This window comes from Pelodiscus sinensis, chromosome 21 (assembly GCF_052426305.1).
Source record: "Pelodiscus sinensis isolate ZL-2025 chromosome 21, ASM5242630v1, whole genome shotgun sequence".
NCBI lineage: Eukaryota > Metazoa > Chordata > Testudines > Trionychidae > Pelodiscus > Pelodiscus sinensis.
Window position 1 is genome coordinate 8,715,557 of NC_143072.1, and position 20,322 is coordinate 8,735,878.

The window sequence follows — 20,322 nt, forward strand, 5'->3', positions numbered from 1 at the left end:
ACACGTCAAAGCAAAAACCGGTAGAAGTTTGTGCTGCTGTGAGAGGGTTGAGGCTTTTACCATCACAGCACCTTGTGTGCGTGTGTCAGCCAAATGGGCAGCCAAATGCGTTGTCTCTCATTCCTGGGATAAAGCCTCAGCTGTGGAGAAGCAGCCCTAAGCAAAGCACTTACAGTTCTATGTAGCAGACTGGCAGCCCTCTTGCGAGCTGCGCGTTCCATGCACGACACACTTTCCCAGACAGCGCGCGTGGGTGTGCATCCAGCATCGTGCTAATCGTCACTTCGAGGACTGAGTAATGGCAAGCATTGTAAGCAGCCACTGGTTTCACGCCGCACTTGAAGACACCACTAGCCTTTAGCCATATCTGTTACATTAGCACATACTAACTAGTGTGTGCCAGAGCCACTCAAGCGGGTGATCCTATTTCTCAGTGCTGCAACAGAGAGCAGTAGTTCGCAACATGTTTGCCATTGTGAGATGCTCATGCAGCTCTCTGTGTTATTTGGGCTGCCTTTACACCAGGGTCAGATTATCCATTAGGCTCAGTGCTTAGGGCCTACAAAAAATGTAGGGCATAAAAAATTCATATATATCTCAAAAATAAGAAAAGAAAACTGCTAAATCACACTTTGCTATTTTTACTATAATACATGTGCAAATGTTGAAGATCAATTAAATGTGGGTGTATTAACTGTAGTCAACAAACAACATACAGCTACAGGTTAGGCCTCCCTGGTCCAGCACCCTTGGCACCTGACTATTGGGTTGGGGATCCAGGACCCACCAGGCAGCCATGCACTGCAGATCCCTGGGCCACCAAGATATAGCCACCCGCCTCTCCCCAGCAACTACATGCATCTCCCAACCCCACTGGGCAGACCTGCTGCCATGCACTGATGGCAGCCCTCTGCCCTGCCAGCCCCACAAGTATCCTTGCCACTGGCCCTCCACTGGCACTCTCTGGTTTTGCAACAATTGTGCTGGACCATGGATGTTACCAGACCAGAAAATCTGGTTAAAAGCGTGTCAACCTGTATAACATACAATTAAATATTTACTTTGTGACTCTTTGGCTGTGTCTACACTGGCATGAATTTCCGGAAATGCTTAAAACGGAACAGTTTTCCGTTATAAGTATTTCCGGAAAAAGAGCGTCTACACTGGCAGGCTGCTTTTCCGGAAAAGCCCTTTTTCCAGAAAAGTGTCTGTGGCCAATGTAGACGCGCTTTTCCAGAAAAAAGCCCCGATCGTCATTTTCGCAATCGGGGCTTTTTTCCGGAAAAGACTACTGTGCTGTCTACACTGGCCCTTTTCGGGAACAGTTTTCCTGAAAAAGGACTTTTGCCCGAGCGGGAGCAGCATAGTTTTTCCAGAAAAGCAGCTGATTTCTTACAGTAAATCGTCAGTGCTTTTCCGGAAATTCAAGGGGCCAGTGTAGACAGCTCGCAGCTTATTCTGGAAAAGCGGCTGCTTTTCCGGAATAAGTGGCCCAGTATAGACACAGCCTTTTTGTTAGCAAAACCACAGATTCCATCATCAAATGTCATTTTTCTCAAAAGCTCAATCTCAGTTGAAAGTAGTGCAAGGGAAGACAGTCGTTTTTGTCCCGTGGTAGACCCAAGACGGTTCTTCATGTTTCACTTGAAAAAGAGTAGACATACTGATCATTGCTGCTACAGATTTCTCCTTTGCATATATAAATGCTCAGGGGCTGCTTGGCAGGGAGCTGCCTTACGAGGGAAGGGTACTCGCCCTCAGCACCAGCAGTTCCATGCCGGCAGGGAGGAGACATTAGGAGGAGGAGGCAATATGTAGCTCCAGGGGGTCGGATTACAGGGTGGGAGTTTGGGGTATCCTGGCTGGGCAGGGAGAGGAGAAGATTGGTGTGATTGCTGCATCTGGGTTTGGCTGCAGTTTCATGTGAGAAACCCAGCACTCTCCAGCCTGCTGCACTGGGGGGGGGGGGGGGAGAGAGGGAGCAGACTGCATGAGGTAGGTAGGTGGGGGGAAGAGAGGTTGAGGGGCACCGGCATCCGTGTGGTGATGTAGGGGGAGTTTGTTGAGTGTCCTGACTCACTCCTGTGTGGGCTGCAACTGCTGGTTCAGGGAGACATTGAACTCTTCTGGGCTGGGGCAGGCTGCTTGAGGAGGAGGGGGGATATGCTGATATGCTGGCCAGAGGGGCGATGTGGCCATGCTGGTTTGGAAACATCATTGTCTTATTAATGCATCAGAGGGAGCTTAGTCAAATATATATTCCCTTTTCTTGGTGAGGCTGGGGTGGGGAAGGGTTGGTATAAATTACCTACTGATTGGTAATAAAATTACAAGATCTTAAGTAGGCCAGGAAAATATGACAGGAGAAAGAATAATTTAGCCCCCACTGTTAGACTTGTAGAGCAAACACAAAACAGTGACTCCTCAGCAGTTGTAGATGAAAATATCTTTCACCTAGTATTAGGAGGGAAAGATAAAAGGCTTGCTTTTGGACATGTTGAGTTTCTTAACAGGAGGCATTCTGCTTGGAGATGTTAGCCTGAGCTAAGTATCAGAGGGGTAGCCGTGTTAGTCTGAATCTGCAAAAGCGGCGAGGAGTCCTGTGGCACCTTATAGACTAACTGAAGTGTAGGAGCATCAGCTTTCATGGGCAAAGACCCACTTCATCTTTGCATGCATCTGACAAAGTGGGTCTTTGCCCACGAAAGCTTATGCTCCTACACTTCAGTTAGTCTATAAGATGCCACAGGACTCCTCGCAGCCTGAGCTAAAGATCAGTTTGTTTAGAGGGAGACAGATCCAGAGCAGACCAATAAAGAGGGTGGAGAGTTTCTGCATTAGCAGATCTCAACAAGGTTCCTTACCAAAGACTCTTGTGTAAATTACATGGCCATGGGATAAGAGGGAAGGTCCTTTCATGGATTGAGAACTGGTTAAAAGACAGGAAACAAAGGGTAGGAATAAATGGTAAATTTTCAGATTGGAGAGGGGTAACTAGTGGTGTTCCCCAAGCGTCAATCCTGGGACCAATCCTGTTCAACTTATTAATAAATGATCTGGAGAAAGAGGTAAGCAGTGAGGTGGTAAAGTTTGCGGATGATACTAAACTGATGTTGATAGTCAAAACAGAAGCAGACTGTGAAGAACTTCAAAAGATCTCACCAAACTGAGGGTATGTCTACACTAGTTCGAACTAGGAGGGTAATGTAGGCATACCGCACTTGCAAATGAAGCCCGGGATTTGAATTTCTGGGCTTCATTTGCATAAGCGGGATGCCGCCATTTTTAAAACCCCGCTCGTTCGAACCCCGTGCAGCGCGGCTACACGGGGCACAAACTAAGTAGTTCGAACTAGGCTTTCTAGTTCGAACTACCGTTACTCCTCATTCCACGAGGAGTAATGGTAGTTCGAACTAGGAAGCCTAGTTTGAACTACCTAGTTCGTGCCCCGTGTAGCTGCGCTACACGGGGTTCGAACGAGCGGGGTTTTAAAAATAGCGGCGCCCCGCTTATGCAGATGAAGCCCGGGAAATTCAAATCCCGGGCTTCATTTGCAAGTGCGGTATGCCTACATTACCCTCCTAGTTCGAACTAGGAGGGTAGTGTAGACATACCCTGAGTGATTGGGCAACAAAATGGCAAATGAAATTTAATGTGGATAAGTGTAAAGTAATGCACATTGGAAAAAAATAACCCCAACTATGCATACAGTTTGGCTGTGTCTAGACTGACAAGTTTTTCCGGAAAATCATCTGATTTTGCGGAAAAACTTTTCAGCTGTCTACACTGGCCACTTGAATTTCCGGAAAAGCACTGACGATCTCATGTAAGATCGTCAGTGATTTTCCGGAAATACTATGCTGCTCCCGTTTGGGCAAAAGTCTTTTTCCGAAAGGCTTTTGCACAAAAGGGCCCGTGTAGATAGCATAGTACTGTTTTCCGCAAAAAAGCCCCGATTGCGAAAATGGCGATCGGGGCTTTTTTGCAGAAAACCACGTCTAGATTGGCCGCGGATGCTTTTCCGCAAAAAGTGCTTGTGCGGAAAAACATCCTGCCAATCTAGACGTGCTTTTCCGAAAATGCTTTTAACGGAAAACTTTTCCTTTAAAAGCATTTTCGGAAATTCATGCCAGTGTAGACGTACCCTATGATGGGGGCTAATTTGGCTACAACAAATCAGGAAAGAGATCTTGGACTTATCGTGGACAGTTCTCTGAAAACTTCCACACAGTGTGCAGTGGCGGAAAATAGGATGTTAGGAATTATTAAGAAACGGATAGAAAATAAGACACAGAATATCTTACTGCCCCGTATAAAACTATGGTACACCCACATCTTGAATACTGTGTACAGATGTGGTCTCCTCACCTCAAAAAAGATATTTTGGCCTTGGAAAGGGTTCAGAAAAGGGCAACTAAAATGATTAGGGGTTTGGAACGGGTCCCATATGAAGAGAGGTTAAAGCGACTGGGACTTTTCAGTTTAGAAAAGAGGAGACTGAGGGGGGATATGATAGAGGTCTATAAAATCATGAGTATTGTGAAGAGGGTGAATAACGAAAGTCATTTATTAGTTCCCATAATAGAAGAACTAGAGGACACCAAATGAAATTAATGGATAGCAGGTTTAAAACTAATAAAAGAAAGTTCTTCTTTACACAGCGTGTAGTCAACCTGTGGAACTCCTTGCCAGAGGAGGCTGTGAAGGCTAGGACTATAACAGAGTTTAAAGAGAAGCTAGATAATTTCATGGAGGTTAGGTCCATAAAAGGCTATTAGCCAGGGGATAAAATGGTGTCCCTGGCCTCTGTTTGTCAGAGGCTGGAGAGGGATGGCACGAGACAAATCGCTTGATCATTGTCTTCTGTCCCCCCTCTCTGGGGCACCTGGTGCTGGCCACTGTCGGCAGACAGGCTACTAGGCTAGATGGACCTTTGGTCTGACCCAGTACAGCCATTCTTATGTTCTTATGTTATTGATTAGGGTTGCCAGATGGTTAAACCAAAAATACCGAACACCCGCTCCCCCCTCCCCCCCAAAAAAAACACCAGGGAAAAAATTCTGTTGAGGGGGAAAAAAGGGGGCAGACCAAAGTTGTTAAGCACACAAAAAAAAGGACCCTGAGAGTTATTAAGCAAAATAAAATAAAACAGACTGACAGCATGGCCCCATTAAGTGTGAGAGGGGCGAGGTTGAGCACTAAGACCCAGGGAAGGCATTGCTTACCCTTGCTTCAGGTCTTTTTGCCGGTGGCCATCTTGTTTTCTTGATCGACACCCCCCCCCCCAGGTAAGCAGGGGAGCCAGAGGCAGAGAGACCGGGAGGGGGGTGGAGGAGGGGTTGGGCTGGGCCCAGTTGCTGAGTGTGTCTTAGGGTTGCCAGGAAAAAACCCAGAAAATACCGGACATTTCAGGTATCCGATATTTTTTTTGAATTTTTTTACCAGACAGGAGGCAAAAATACTGAACTGCCCAGGTCAATACCGGACACCTGGCAACCCTAATCTTAATGCAGGATCTGACTTCACTTGTATTGGTGTTTTTCTATTGTAAAGCAGTTGGGTTGCTTTTGTAGATAAGGATTATTAGATAAACCTAGCTCATGACATTTGCATGATTACATTTAAAATAAACAAAAAACAGGACTGTGTAGCACTTTAAAGTCTAACAAGATGGTTTATTAGGTGATGAGCTTTCGTGGGCCAGAACCACTTCCTCAGATCAGTTGTGGAAGAAAATAGGCACAGCCATATATACCAAAGGGATACGATAAAAAAAAATGAACACATATAAAAAGGACAAATCAAATTTCAGAACAGAGGGAGGATTGGGGGGTGGGGAAGGTAAATGTCTGTGAGCTAATGATATTAGAGGTGATAATTGGGGAAGCTATCTTTGTAATGGGTAAGATAATTAGTGTCTTTGTTAAGACCCAGGTGTAAAGTGTCAAATTTAAGCATGAATGACAGTTCAGAGGTTTCTCTTTCATTTGGTGTTAAAATGTCTTTGAAGCAGTATGCAGGTAATCAAGTCGTTGAGACAATGCCCTTTCTGGTTGAAATGGCAAGAAACTGTTTTTTCTTTGTGATACTGTCTGATATCTGTTTTGTGGGTATGGATTCAGACACTTCGCCAAAGAATCAATCACCTAATAAACCATCTTGTTAGTCTTTAAAGTGCTACATAGTCCTGTTTTTTGTTTCAGCTAGACTAGACTAACACAGCTACATCTCTATTACTATTTAAAATAAAGTTTACATAGGTCTTAATGGCTTAAGATACAGAAAGGAAAGGATTCTTTTAACAGATTTTTTGGCGTGTTGTTGATATCTGGAGAGACTGATTTTTTCTTTGTTTTAATATCCTGTGTTGGATTCCAAACAAGTGATTTCCATTAAATTTTAGAATTTGTTTGGAGAGGGGCATTAAGGCCAGATCTTTTCTATATGGTATAGTTCTGGCTCTTATAAGTCAGTGGATGTACTAGGTGTAATGCTAGGTGTGTTGTAGGGTGAAGACTGTGTTTTCAAGCTCTTTAAAAATGGATCTGCCTACAAACTCTGAAGCCACGTGCTGCTCTCAAGCTTCTACTCTGAGTTCGTGACACACACAGTGTGAAAGTCTCAAACCAGGATAACTTTTGTCTGTGTTTACAGTCCTGTGTTTCACTTGCATGGTGATCCTAAACATTCATTTAAAATACACATCACAAACCATCAGATGTTTTACTTCGCTTCCTGTTTTCATGTTTGTGGCTTTATTTGCTTTCTGTGTTGCTTTATTATTTATTTTTACTGTTCTATGTTTGTGCACTATTAGTCAAATTAAGAGCTGACATCCCAGAGAAACTGTGTAAGTCTGAGTGCATGCCTTTTTCTCTCCTTTCCAGTGTAAGTAATTATTGTATTAATATTTGCAAGGACAGCATCACTGTTTCCAGTTGATTCATAGGTTGCTTTAGCATCTTAAAGCTGAATTATGTGTCCATAATATGCATTTTGGTGTGTTTACTAGCTTGAATTGTTAGAAAGGATGATACATGTATTTACATGTAGTACCAGGGTACTGTTAATTTTCTTTTTATTTGATATTAAACATCATAAGCATTCCTTCTTGTTAATTTTCCCTTGTTTTAAAATTTTTGAGTAACAGGATCAGGAATGCAGGTCAAAGGTTTAAAACAAGGGACCCGGATGGGCCCACCGGGCAGAGAACCTTGGACAGTGCTCACTGCTCCTTAAAATTGTCCAGGTAGACAGTGGATGTCTCCCAGAAGAACTCTGCCCAGATATGAGAGACTAGGGAGGAGCAGAAATAGGCCCCATAATCGCAGAGCACCCCCTCGTCCAGTAGATTTTGCTGGGGCCAGGAGAAGGTTGATGAGGAGGTCTTGCGACTCTGTGGGGCCATGGATGGGGTGTGCATAAATGGACAGGTGTGAGGAAAAGTGCAGCCAGACCCTCAGTAAGAGGTTCTGGAGGAGCCAGATGAAACCTGGTGCACTCAAGGTAGGTGTGCACCAGGTTTTCCCTCATGCCGCAGAAGGGGCAGGTGCCAGGGATAGGGGTGAACCTCTCCAGATACATGCCCGTGCTCACGGCTCCATGGAGGAGCTGCCAACTTATGTCCCCAGTGGGCCGTGAGATTAAGGTGGAGTAAACACTGGCCCACCAGGGTTCCTCACCTTCAACAGGTCTTGGTCCCGCCATTTGATATTGGGGCGGGACACAAGGATGAGGAAATGCAGCGTGTGGAGCATGAGTGTGTAACAGACGGTCTCTGGGCACGATTCAGAAACAGACCAGCTGCAGATAGTGCAGCCGGCTGAGGGTCCAGGGATGCAGAGGCTGGAAAGGCCCGCGGACCAGCAGCCCTAGAAAGAGGGCTGGAGGGTTTTCAGTGTGCGTGTGGCGGGGAGGGGGGGTGTACCCTCTCACAAGGCTAGGTGCAGGAAATTGAGAGTGGGCTGCGACAAAGCCATCTTCACCTCCCAGAGTACACACTGGGGCTGTGCCTACACTGGCCCCTTCTTCGGAAGAGGCATGCTAATTTCTAACTTTGGAATAGGGAAATGCGCGGGGGATTTAAATATCCCCCGCGGGATTTAAATAAACATGGCTGCCGCTTTTTTTCCGGCTTGGGGAAAAGCCGGAAAAGAGCGTCCAGACTGGCGCGATCCTCCGGAATAAAGCCCTATTCCGGAGGATCGCGCCAGTCTGGACGCTCTTTTCCGGCTTTTCCCCAAGCCGGAAAAAAAGCGGCGGCCATGTTTATTTAAATCCCGCGGGGGATATTTAAATCCCCCGCGCATTTCCCTATTCCAAAGTTAGAAATTAGCATGCCTCTTCCGAAGAAGGGGCCAGTGTAGACGTAGCCAGGGGGTTCAGAGTGTGGATAGCTCTATGCACTGAGCGAGCACCTGGGTATCCACCCAGTCCCCCTGTTGTAGTCCAGGAGGTCTCCAACCCTGGTGGTTTCTGCTAAGATCAACCTCCGGCGCTGCGGGAGACTCCGCTATCTGCACACACAATGCTGGATTGTGGAGCAGGGGCTCTGCAAGGAGGTCTTCTCCCTCGGTGGCCTCAACAGACCTGGTCGCTGCGAACAGCTTCCAAATCTGGAGGAGTTCCTTGTAGAGCTCTAGCAGCCCTGAGAGGTCTCGCAGAAGACCCCTCAGATGAAGAAAAAAGAGCTGCTGGTCATATCAGAGCCCTCAGAGGCGGCAGAGGAACACATGCATCAACGTGCTCCAAGACTACCTACACTATAGGGGTATGTCAACACTACCCTCCTAATTCGAAATAGGAGGGTAATGTAGGCATACTGCAATTGCAAATGAAGCCCGGGATTTGAATTTCACGAGGAGTAACGGTAGTTCCAACTAGGAAGCCTAGTTCGAACTACCTAGTTCGTGCCCCGTGTAGCTGCGTGGCACGGGGTTCGAACGAGCAGGGATTTAAAAATGGCGGAGCCCCGCTTATGCAAATGAAGCCCGGGAAATTCAAATCCCGGGCTTCATTTGCAATTGCGGTATGCCTACATTACCCTCCTATTTCGAATTAGGAGGGTAGTGTAGACATACCCTAGGGGAGTCTCTGCAGGGCCTGGAGGTGAAAGGGCCGGATCTGGTTGTGCATGATAAAAGGGGCCAGAATACTCTGCAGGTGTCGGCATTGGTCGGATATGGGGAGAATAAGCTGGCGTAGAAGGTCCTGTGTCTCCTCGGATCCATGAACGGGGTGCCATCCTCTGCCAAGAGACAGGTGGCGTGCTTTTCGGCACCCCTCTCTTTCTCCAGGGCTGGGATCCATCTCTCAAAGGAGATGGATAGGAGATCAAACAAAGGCGCCCTGGACCTGGAGGTCCTCGGGGGCCCAGAGCTACTCTTGCTTCTTCCAGCGTGGATCCTCAGGGTTGGATGCCAGGCACCTCTAGAGTTTCAAAACCTCCTGCTCCAGCTGCTCTATTGCTGCATCCCTCCACCGGCAGAAGAACCAGGTATGCACCTTCCCCGTGTTCCACCATTGCGGTGCTAAGGGAAAGGCAGAACCCCTGGAGGGACACCACGAAGCCCACATCGTCCAGGCTATTATTAAAGTGCCAATAGGCCAGCCCCAGCCTTTCCTCACTGAGGAAGGCCTTCACAGCCACCAGATGGTGGTCCATGAAGGGGAGCAGCCGGAGGCTGGAGGAGTGGACCCATGCTAGGTGGAAATGAGATAAGTCTATGCAGTCCAACCGGGAGTGGTGCAACCGATCGTCCTCCAACTGGACATAGGTGACGGTGGTGGTGTCATCCGGGTGGTGGTAGCAGCAGACATCCACCAGGGAGTGGTGGTCTGGCAGTTCTCAACTCCTGAGCTATCCTGGTCCAAAGGATTGTGTTGAAGTCCCTGCCCAGGACCAGGCATTTGTGAGGATCCAAGGTGCCGAGAAAGGTGGTTGCCTGTGGATAGAAGGTTATACATTCCAGGTCCACATTCAGGGCATAGATGTTAACCAAGTTCAACATCAGCCCCTCCACGCAAGCCCAGATGTGCAGCAAGCGAGCCGGGAAGACCTTGGCGACCCCCAACACCTTGGGCCCTAGGGCAGGGATGAACAGGGTGACCTCTCTGGCTGAGCAGATACTGAGGTGACTAAAGTACACCCCATCCCTCACTCCAGCCGCCAGCTAGCCTTGATGGCTGGAGTCGTGTGGGTCTCCTGCAAGAAGACCACCGAGTACCCCCAAAGGAAGGAGAGCACCCAGCTCCTACAGAGACCCGTCCTACAGCCCCGGGCATTTAATGTCGCAATAATGGTATACTTCATATTGAGGGCTAGGGTGGATCGTCGTGGACAGGGTGATCGTCGCCTCCCTCCCAGGTCCTGTAGCAGACCACTCCCTTTATTGAAGGCCAGGAGAGCATCACAACATTTGCAGACTCGGCAGTAGGCCGCAATGTCCTACCTTTCTACGTCTCTCCTCTCCTGCAACAGGGCTCTTATGTCCCTGAGGATGGGGATAGAGTCCCCTCAGTGCCAAAGGGCAAGCTGCACCTTGTCCTTAGCTCCGCGGTTGTCCTCAAGGAACTGGCGCAGCTCGGCCCTCAGCACTGAGGAGGCCAGGACTGATGGGTCTTCCTCCAGCTGGGTCCCTGGATGGACTTTGCGGGCCGCGGAGATAGGCAAACAGGGATCAGATCCCTGGCACAGTGCCAGAAGTGGTGGTGCCATGCTGCCCATCTCCATCCCCGGCGAGGGAGGGGGTGGCGGAGGGAACAGAGAACCCCCTAGGGAACTGGAAATGGGGGACACAAAAGCTACCTTGAGGGCTGCTTGCAGGCCCAATACCAAATGGCGAGACTAGTTAACACCTGTCGAGTGTGAGGAACCCCAGTGGGCCAGTGTGTATTCCATTCTAATCTACAGAGCCATGAGCACAGGCATGTACTTGGTATGGTTCGCCCCTATCCCTGACACCTGCCCCTTCTGTGGCGTGAGGGAAAACCTAGCACACGCCTACCTAGAATGCGCCAGGATGAAGCCCCTTTTCTGGTGCCTTCAGAACCTCCTGCTGAGGTTCTAACTGCACTTTTCCCCTCACCAGTTCATTTCCCAAACTTTTTTACACTGGGGACCAGTAAATCCATTCACGAGCTTTTGGAGAACTGGTAATATTTATTTGCATATTTGCATATTCATTAAGCAAATGATTAATATGCAAATAAATCGTTTCTGGTCCTCTCAAAGCCCCCAGTGCCAACTTTAGCAAAGTTTTTCATACGGTCTCCCACAATATTCTTGCAAGCAAGTTAGGGAATATGGATTGGATACATAGACTGTAAGATGGATTGAAAGCTGGCTCGACTGGGGTTTCCCAAACTTTTTATTTTAGTTGGAACCCGGTTTTTTTCAGTACCGTTTTTTGCAGCCCAAAAATATAAATGCATATAAAAAAATGAAAAATGAATAAATTTTCACTGTTTGTTATTTATTCACAATAATAATAGTACATAATATAAATCTTGATATAAAATATTGCCTAACTTATTGTTATTACCTTAATTACAATTTAGCCAGTAGAATTTTAACCGTTGTAAAGTTTGTTTATTTATAATTTAATGAGTTGAATATAAGTCATTTATTATGTGTGCACTTTATAGCTTTTAAATAACTAAAAAGAGAACTAATGGGAAGGGTGATGTTGTTTTGCATCACATAGCAGCTATATGTCAAGAGCAAAAGAAGAAAGTTTTATTCTCAAATCTGGTTCGACATTCAGTCTATTTCTATATTTATTTTTGAAGAAAACCAAAGATGAGAAACTGGTGTCACACTTATATGTCGTGGCGAAAGGCATTAAGCATTTGACTGCTTTCTCAGATAAGTGTGACTCTTCATTGCTACAGCTCAACCAAAAATCAATCAAGGAGAGTTTATCAAAGTTCTCTTTTGAGGCAGAGTCACAGGAAAGTTCAATTAATGAATCCACTTCCGATGCATTCAGTTGTAATATTTCTTCATTTTCTGTGTCAACAGTAAACGGGTTCTTAATCCACATTTTACTGGCATCAATTGGAGGAAAATATTAATTTAAGCTTGATGTTAGCCCCAAAAGATGTTGCAGAAATCGCATCTGAGATATTAGTTTCAGCATATTTTTCTTGTAATTCAGTTAAAGTACAAAAAGATTTAAAGTTTCTCTTAACTCGCTGTGCCCATAAAGTTTTTTAATTGTTGCCTCAACTTTTTCGTGAACTTTAAAAATATTAATTTTAGTGCCTTGTAAATTCAGATTTAAGTCATTTAAAAGACAAAATATGTCACTTAAGTAAGCTACCATTGTTAACCATTCTTAAAATGTAAATACAGTAAAACTCCAATAGTCTGGCATCCAATAGTCCAGCACTCCTGATAGTCCGGTATCAAAATGGCAAGAGCCTAGTGAGTGAGCTTTAGCAAAAAATGAGTCACAAGGTAACAGCAGCAGCAGAACTGGGCTGAGCAAACAGGGTAAAAAAGGCTTAAAAAAACTAAAACTTTACAGTATACTTTATACAGTATGTACAATAAAAAGGCTTAGGAACACTTTATATACAGTATAATGTATACAGTATATACATAACCAGTTTATAGTACCTCCTGATAGTCCGGCATATTTGATAATCCGGCACCACCTAGGTCCCATAGGTTCCGGATTATCGGAAGTCTACTGTATACCATCTTTTGCCGATGGAGGGTGTCGTTCCAAAAACAATAAAACTTCATCCTTAATTTCAAAGAGTCGTTTCAAAATGTTTGGGAAACAAATTGAGAAGATATAAATGTCCGGTATTTTCTATATAAGATGTAATGTAGATTGTGATATAATCTCAAGTGTGTCCGGTATTTTTGTTGAAACCATCTAGCAACCCTATTTGTTTAGGCATATCTGTTCCCATTAGATGTCTGACAATAAAAGATCTTACAGCTTTTCTTTCCCTTGTTATTCACAGTCCTTGCAGAAGCAAGCATTCAAATACATAACACCTGTTCTGAGTACACCAATAAGCTAGGGGATCACACCTTACCCTCACAGCCTAGTCACTATGGACGTCCGTGGGACTGCTTCTGGTGTACGTTTCCAACACTGATGTGCTACATGTTCATAGTCTAAAAAAGCCAGGCTTAGGGTTTAATCCCTTGATTCACACTGAAAATCATGAACAGAGTCCTAGATAATTAATGAGAAAATGTGAAGCTGGCCAAACCAGAAATCCCAATGGAAAATATAACAAAACTGTTTTTCAGCTCAGCACATGATGAAAGTCAGAGGCATATACATGGCAGGCTGACTTGGCTCTATCATTGTGGCAGATTAAAATATTAACTAATGTTACACAGCTAGAACTCCCTCAGTCTTTAAATTTATAAGCGATAAAGCCTCAACTAAGGGTACTCTGTGTGGTTAGGTTATCCTAATACAGCTGTAGCCTGGCTTCACTTTAAGAGCAAAGTTGATCTGTATAACACCAATTTGTCAGAGATGCTGATCAGCTTTCACAGGTGCCTAAAGTGCTCAGTGCCTATAGTGCTCAGCACCATAGCAGCCAAAAAAAAGATCAATAGTAGATATCATTATAAATCATTGGAAATATTAAATAAGCCTGCCTTTCCTAGGCCTTTTTCTCTGTAGACTCTGTAGGTCCATTCCGTGCCTCCATTTCTCCACCTGTAAACTATCCCCACCTGCAACGTTTATTATTCCATCTGGTGAAGTGCTTTGCAATATACATATCGATGTCAAGTGGGAATGAGGTCATAAGCAAGAATTCTTGTTTTTCTGTACAAAGGTTTAATAGTCATTTTCCATTTTTGTAGTTTTAAAGTGCAGTTAAGTGTACAGCTCCATGCCCTTGCAAAAAGAAAGCTTCCATACGCTCGTTGCTGCCTACTGTTTCAATGACAGTCTTTGAGTAGGTTGATTTTGGCTGTTATCCATCTGCAAGTCTGCACACCAAAAAGAACTTAAAAGTCCAGGCCTCAACCGAGAGGGTCTGCCATCCATTTTGAATGAGTCATTGCCTTGTCCCTCAAAAGCTGCCAGCACGCAAGAAGTGATGCTTGTTAGTAAAATAAGTGGTGCCCATGTTAACTGGTTGTCATTTTGTTTCTGTACAGCTTGAAAGCTATCCTGGTGGGGATGCCTCATGACAACACAGTAGATCTCTCTGGTATCCCTCTGACGCTGAAGGACTTGGACTGCATCATCTCATTCCTGCAACACAGCTCGGAGCACATTGACAACGTGGAGCTATGCTTCACGGAGCTGACTGACGAGCTGTTCCTTCAGCTTCTGCCCATCCTCAGTGGCCTGCCTCACCTCACCACTCTCTCCCTGAATGGCAACAGACTCACCAAAGCAATCCTTCGGGACCTGACAGAAACGCTGAAGGACCCCAGGAAGTTCTCCAGCGTGACGTGGATTGATCTGGGCAACAACGTGGACATATTTTCTTTGCCGCAGCCTTTTTTGGTCAGCCTCAAGAAACGCTGTCCCAAGCAAGGCAACTTACCAACCATTCTGGAGTTCGGAGAGGGCCAGATGAGCGACTTGGAAAGTCAAGAGGGCTTAGCAGAGAGTGAAGAGGACACTGGTTGGGAGAGTCAAGAAGTTGGGACTCTGACAAATAAATGCAGCTCTGAGCAGGAAACTTCATGTGTTCAGCTGGGTGTCTCTTGATTGGGTACTTTGAAAAGGACACTTTAAAACTGATACCTCACCTATGAAGGTTCTTATTAAATGTTGATTTACATGGTCTGATGTCTACACACGCAATGGTTTTGAGTGTTGCTTCATCAGTTTCCTCGCACCATGCATGTCAACTTCTTTCTTTTCATTGAGATCATTAAAATGTGCTCAAGGTGTATAGTTATAGTCTGTTAAGCTGGCCATGTATTTTGAAACATGAGTGTTGAGCTGTGCTTTTTTCCCTCTCTCTAAAAAAGTCCTCCAAAACTGTATCACCAATGTATGGTAATGCCAGTTCCTTAAATAGCACCCAAGAAAAGAAAACAGCAAATGGAATTTGTAGAAGTAGCTGTTTTGCGAAGAGATCATTCGTACTGTGTCTAGCAAAATCATGGCTTTAACAGTTTCTCTCTTGTAGATGATGAATCCTAAGGAGGATCCTTATGGAGACCAGTGGAACCTACAGCCGTCATGGTCCTCGGGGGCGAGGGGGGAGATTTACTCCTGGAAGTGGAGGGGCTAGGGGCAGGCAGCCCTCTGTGCCGCCTGAAGCATGGCATGCCCCTCCCCCAACCCTCAGAATGTGTGACCCGGTGCCCTGGCACTGGCAGTGATTTAAAGGGCCTGGCGCTTTTGCACCAGTATTTTTATCCAGTACACTGCTGCAGCAGCAGCAAAGAACCTCAGGCCCCTTTGAATCACTGGGCCCCAGAACAACTGCCCCCTTTCCCTCCTGTCAACAGGCCTAATGAAGACCAACTTAAACCTATACCCATACGGAATTCAAACGGCACTGAACAGAGCATCGGTCAATGACAAAACAACCAGGGAATACTTCCCTACACTAGGCAGTAAGGGAATGCACCTGCTATGCAGAGGGGGTCAGGCCAAGGAATATGAGCCCTATCCAATCTCTTGCCACCTTCCTGTCACCACGTGGAAACTGGAAAGGCTGCCTTGCTCACTGACCTTACCAGGAGTGGATCAGGAAGAGGTCCCATACTGAGTGTGAATTTGGACCTAGGGTTTGTCTGCCAGTCCCTCAACTGTAAATGAGTCCATTGCTTTCAGGAAATGACTTGGAATTTACACCGCTGTACCCGAGACAGGGGTTTGGGGACTAGCTGCAAAGCTTGGTGTAGGCCCACGTAAAAGGGAAAGGTTTGTTACTAACAGGTATTTATTACAATACAGAATGTTTCTAGAAAAAAAATGAACAAAAATCTTTTTCTTGAGAAAATTTTTAATATGCTGCCATTTTGGGGTAGGCAGGCGAAGTCAAGTGAAGAGTTGTAGTACTATAGAGTACGCCCAGTGACCAAAAGTGTTTTCTTATTTACATTTTTTGAAGATAAATGGTTTTGAATTTTGGATAGAAAAAGGGAGATGGGACCTGCACTGTTGGCTTTGAACCTGGATCCTGTCTTCCCAAAAGTTCAGGGGCAGTTATAGCTGGAATTTGCAGTGAGTCCTATCTTTGTATAGCATTGCAGTATGCCTGATTTCCTGGAATGAAATGTCGCCATTTGCTTCTGATTGTGTCCTGTTCTTTGAATAACTTTATAGTGTCATCTCCCTGGCTCAGGCATGAGTGCCACCTCTTTCGGCTTCATCCATTCAGGCTACATCTGCACTGGCAGCTTCTTGCGCAAGCTGTTCTTCCGTTAAAAACTTGCTGGGTGTCTACACTGCACGCACATTCTTGCGCAAGTAAATTTAAAGTCTAGGATCGGATCTTTCAGAAGAGTTATTCCTCTCCCTCCAAGGAATAAGCCCTCTTGCGCAAGAGCTCTTGTGCAAGAGGGCAGTGTAGACAGGCAACATGAATTTCTTGTGCAAGAAACCCCTATGGCTAAAATGGCCATCAGAGCTTTCTTCCACAAGAGAGTGTCCACACTCCTATAGACGCTCTTGAGCAAAAGCACATCTCTTGCGCATGCCAGTATAGATGCGCTCTTGTGGAAGACTTTTTGCGCAAGAACTCTTCCACAAAACAGTTCTTGCGCAAGAAGCTGCCAGTGTACCCGTAGCCCCAGAGAATTTTCAGTCTTCCCTTTGACACAAGCCGGATATGGTTTGCTTCCTCTTCACATGGAAGAAAATACCTTATCAGAAATTCTGCCAACATTCATTATAATTTGCATGTATCTAACATTGTTTTTCTAATTGCTAATGCTTTTTACCAGGCATATAACTTTGCAGTGAATTCACTTTTTCTGTTTGCATTAAAGAAGTTACTTATTATCAAAATAAATGACAGTGTTTTCTAGCAGCCTTGCCTTGACTTTGCATTTATTACAGGCTTCATACTGCTGGGATCAAAGTTCACAGCTGCAAAGCCTAGAATCTTCCTCATTGGCAAACCATCTATTTTACAAGTGTTTTATAAATATATGGCACAGGTACTACAGACATTTTCCACAAGCATCTATCTCACAAGAAATACTAGCTCAAAATTGAGTCTGCTTTCACACACTGAGGCTATGTTTACACTGGCATGAATTTCCGGAACTGCTTAAAACGGCATACTATTCCGTTTTCAGTTTTTCTGGAAAAGGAGCGTCTACATTGGCAGGCTGCTTTTCTGGAAAAGCCCTTTTTCCGGAAAAGTGTCTGTGGCCAATGTAGACGCGCTTTTCCGGAAAAGAGCCCTGATCGCCATTTTCGCGATCGGGTTTTTTTTTCTGGAAAAGACTACTGGCCTGTCTACACTGGCCCTTTTCCGGAATAGTGTTCCGGAATAAGGACTTATACCCGAGCGGGAGCAGAATAGTTTTTCCGGAATAGCGGCTGATTTTGTACAGTAGAGCGTCGTTGCTTTTCCGGAAATTCAAGGGCCAGTGTAGACAGCTCACAGCTTATTCCGGAAAAGCGGCTGATTTTCCGGAATAAGTGGCCCAGTGTAGACACAGCCTGGGTTTACACTGTTGTGAATCTGTTGACTTCCATTTGACATAAGAGCAAAATTAGACCCTTTAGCAAAATGCCAGGTCTCATTTCTGTAGGAAATGAAAATACTTGTTTGACAAGTACATGGATTACCACTGGCGTTGCATCTACTTACACCAGTGGTTTAGTACTGGGTCATGGAATGGCAGGCACTGGCTCTTGTTGCACTGGGGTGATTATGTGACCAGGGAAGAAGCTATGGCATCTTCCTGCCTGTCCTGACACCGCAGACTGGGCTGCGCCCCAGAGGCGGCGAACAGCGGACCCAACTCCCAACACTGGCTCCACCCTCCCATTGGCTAGAACCTGTTGCTGGCTGCATCTGCATCTGCATCACAGCATGGTCTGCAATGCCTTAGACTCCCCACTGATGGGCGCCGCTCAAGCTAAGCCTCTCCTACTCCAGCCCTGATGCCCACCTACAGCCCAAAGCGCCCCTCTGCCCCACCCTGGAAGCCACATGCTAGTCAAATTAAGTTGGGCCATGACATGAACAATTTGAAAATCGTTGATTTACACCACACCTGAATTTGGCTCAAACTCATGTGTACTACAACACCACGTCACTGCTGCCAACAGTGTTCATCAAGGGTGTGTCTAGACTACAGGGTTTTGTCGACAAAAGTGGACTTTTGTCGACAAAACTATACCTGCGTCCACACTACCGCTGAGTTCTGTCGACATAACGTCGACAGAACTCAGCAGTTTTGTCGACGCTGGTAAACCTCATTTTACGAGGCATAACGCCTACTGTCGACAGAGTTTCCATCGACAGAAGGTGTTATTGCATGTAAACTGTCCTTTGCGTCTATACTATCATGTCAACAAAGCAGCTTGCTTTGTCGACAGAACTCAATGTCGTCTAGACGCTCTTTGTCGGCAGAAGTTTTGTCGACAGTATCTGTCGACAAAACTTCTGTCGACAGAAGCCTGTAGTCTAGACGTACCCCAAGTGTTAACAAATACTTTCAACTCATTCCCCCCCCCCCCAATTCTAGCATGTGCACACTTCTGCTGGCTATCTTTAAACTACATATGCTAAGAGTTGAGTGTGGCTGGTGCCATGCTGCAGGGACTGAGCTAAAGCAAATAGCATGTGTGTTTTGGGAAGGTCTCAGAGAGCTGCATCCTCAGGGAGCCTCGCTGCTCTTGCCATGACTACGCTCTCTTATTCTTAGTGCACTCACTGGCTCAAGCGTATCTCCTAGAGCGTCATCTCACAACCACACACACGTAACACTACCCAAGCGACTTTGCTCCTTATGTAGGAGGGTCTTATGCTCATCATTACACACCACACCACCCAAATATTCTGCAAACTCAACTGATAACCCAAACTCTCTGGGGTAATCAGATTTGTCTACACGCAGCATTGTATGGCAGTTAAGTACCAAATGACTATATGAGTCCACAAAACAAAATAGTTGACTTCTCAGCTACTTGCACCCTGTTCTGCCCTCATTTACACTGAAAGACATCCAGAGTTGCACACCACTAGAATTTGACCTGGGCTTGGGGGAAACCTGAGTGTGTTCACCCGTTTCACTCAGTAACTACATCCAAGAGAGACCAGGCTCAGTGTATGTGAAGAGAAGCAAAATACAGGACTATGTAGCACTTTAAAGACTAAGATGGTTTATTAGATGATGAGCTTTCCTGGGCCAGACCCACGAAAGCTCATCATCTAATAAACCATCTTGTTAGTCTTTAAAGTGCTACATAGTCCTGTATTTTGCTTCAGCTACACCAGACTAACAGGGCTACATTTCTATTACTATTGTATGTGAAGAGGTGGCAGTGTTTCTTTTCTTTGAAATGCAACTACACCCTGTCACAGAAAAAGCCATATGTGGGCCTGCAGGTGTTAAATTTGTATTCCTCTAGGCCAGCCATGAGCCCTGCTGGTGAAAATACCAGGTGTTCTTTATCAGACAGCCTTCATCAGCCGCAACTCCCTATGCTTGCTAGCTGAGAGCCGAGTGTGGAATAAATAACATGACCTCAGTTCTCGGCAGTATTAAGCCAGTAATAATAGTGACGTAGTGAGATTAATAAAATAAACTATCACTAATCGACTGTGTCTTGAAGTGAAGCCATTATCCTGTTTGGCCATGGCCCTGTAAGTTGACACCTCCCCCCCCCCCCACCACGGACACCACGTCCTAGCCTTTAAGCTTTTAACAGACCAAGTAATTAATAGTTCATTAAAGTCACAGAAAGACTGTCGCTTATGTAGACTAATTACTCAAGGTGGAAACTGACCCACAGTGGGACCAACTGTCTTTACCATTCAGGAAATACATTTCTCTCTCTCGCTCTCTCTCTCTCTCTCTGTCGCTGATTGAAATAGCAAAGGATGGATTTCGGGAAGGAACAAGCAGTTGCACACATACAAAATGTGAAATGTGAAGGCAAACTGTGGCGTAGGGGAAGGGACCTCAGTGGCTCATTAGTAAAACATGAGTAAATAGTGTGACACTGTCGCAAAGAACAAAAAAGGCCAAGTCATTCTTAGCAGTGTTCTGAACAAGACAGAACTAGTTCTTCTGTAGCTCCGCTTATTTAGCCTTAATTGCTGTATGGTGTAGCGTTCTGGCTGCCAGAACAGTGTGAATCTTTTGCATTAGCTTTGGCAGTTTGATTCAGAACGTGGTAAATG

General features: G+C 45.6%; 1 protein-coding gene across 1 annotated transcript in view; it reads left to right on the forward strand.

Annotated features, from left to right (window-relative positions):
• Window positions 1–16,044, forward strand: part of LRRC75A (leucine rich repeat containing 75A) — a 233,548-nt gene extending 217,504 nt beyond the window's left edge. Inside the window, exon 4 of the mRNA XM_006113077.5 lies at window positions 14,144–16,044. Coding sequence (XP_006113139.3) covers window positions 14,144–14,705 — 562 coding nt within the window. The 3' untranslated portion in view covers window positions 14,706–16,044. The remainder of the gene's footprint in view (window positions 1–14,143) is intronic.
• Window positions 16,045–20,322: the final 4,278 nt, after the last annotated feature.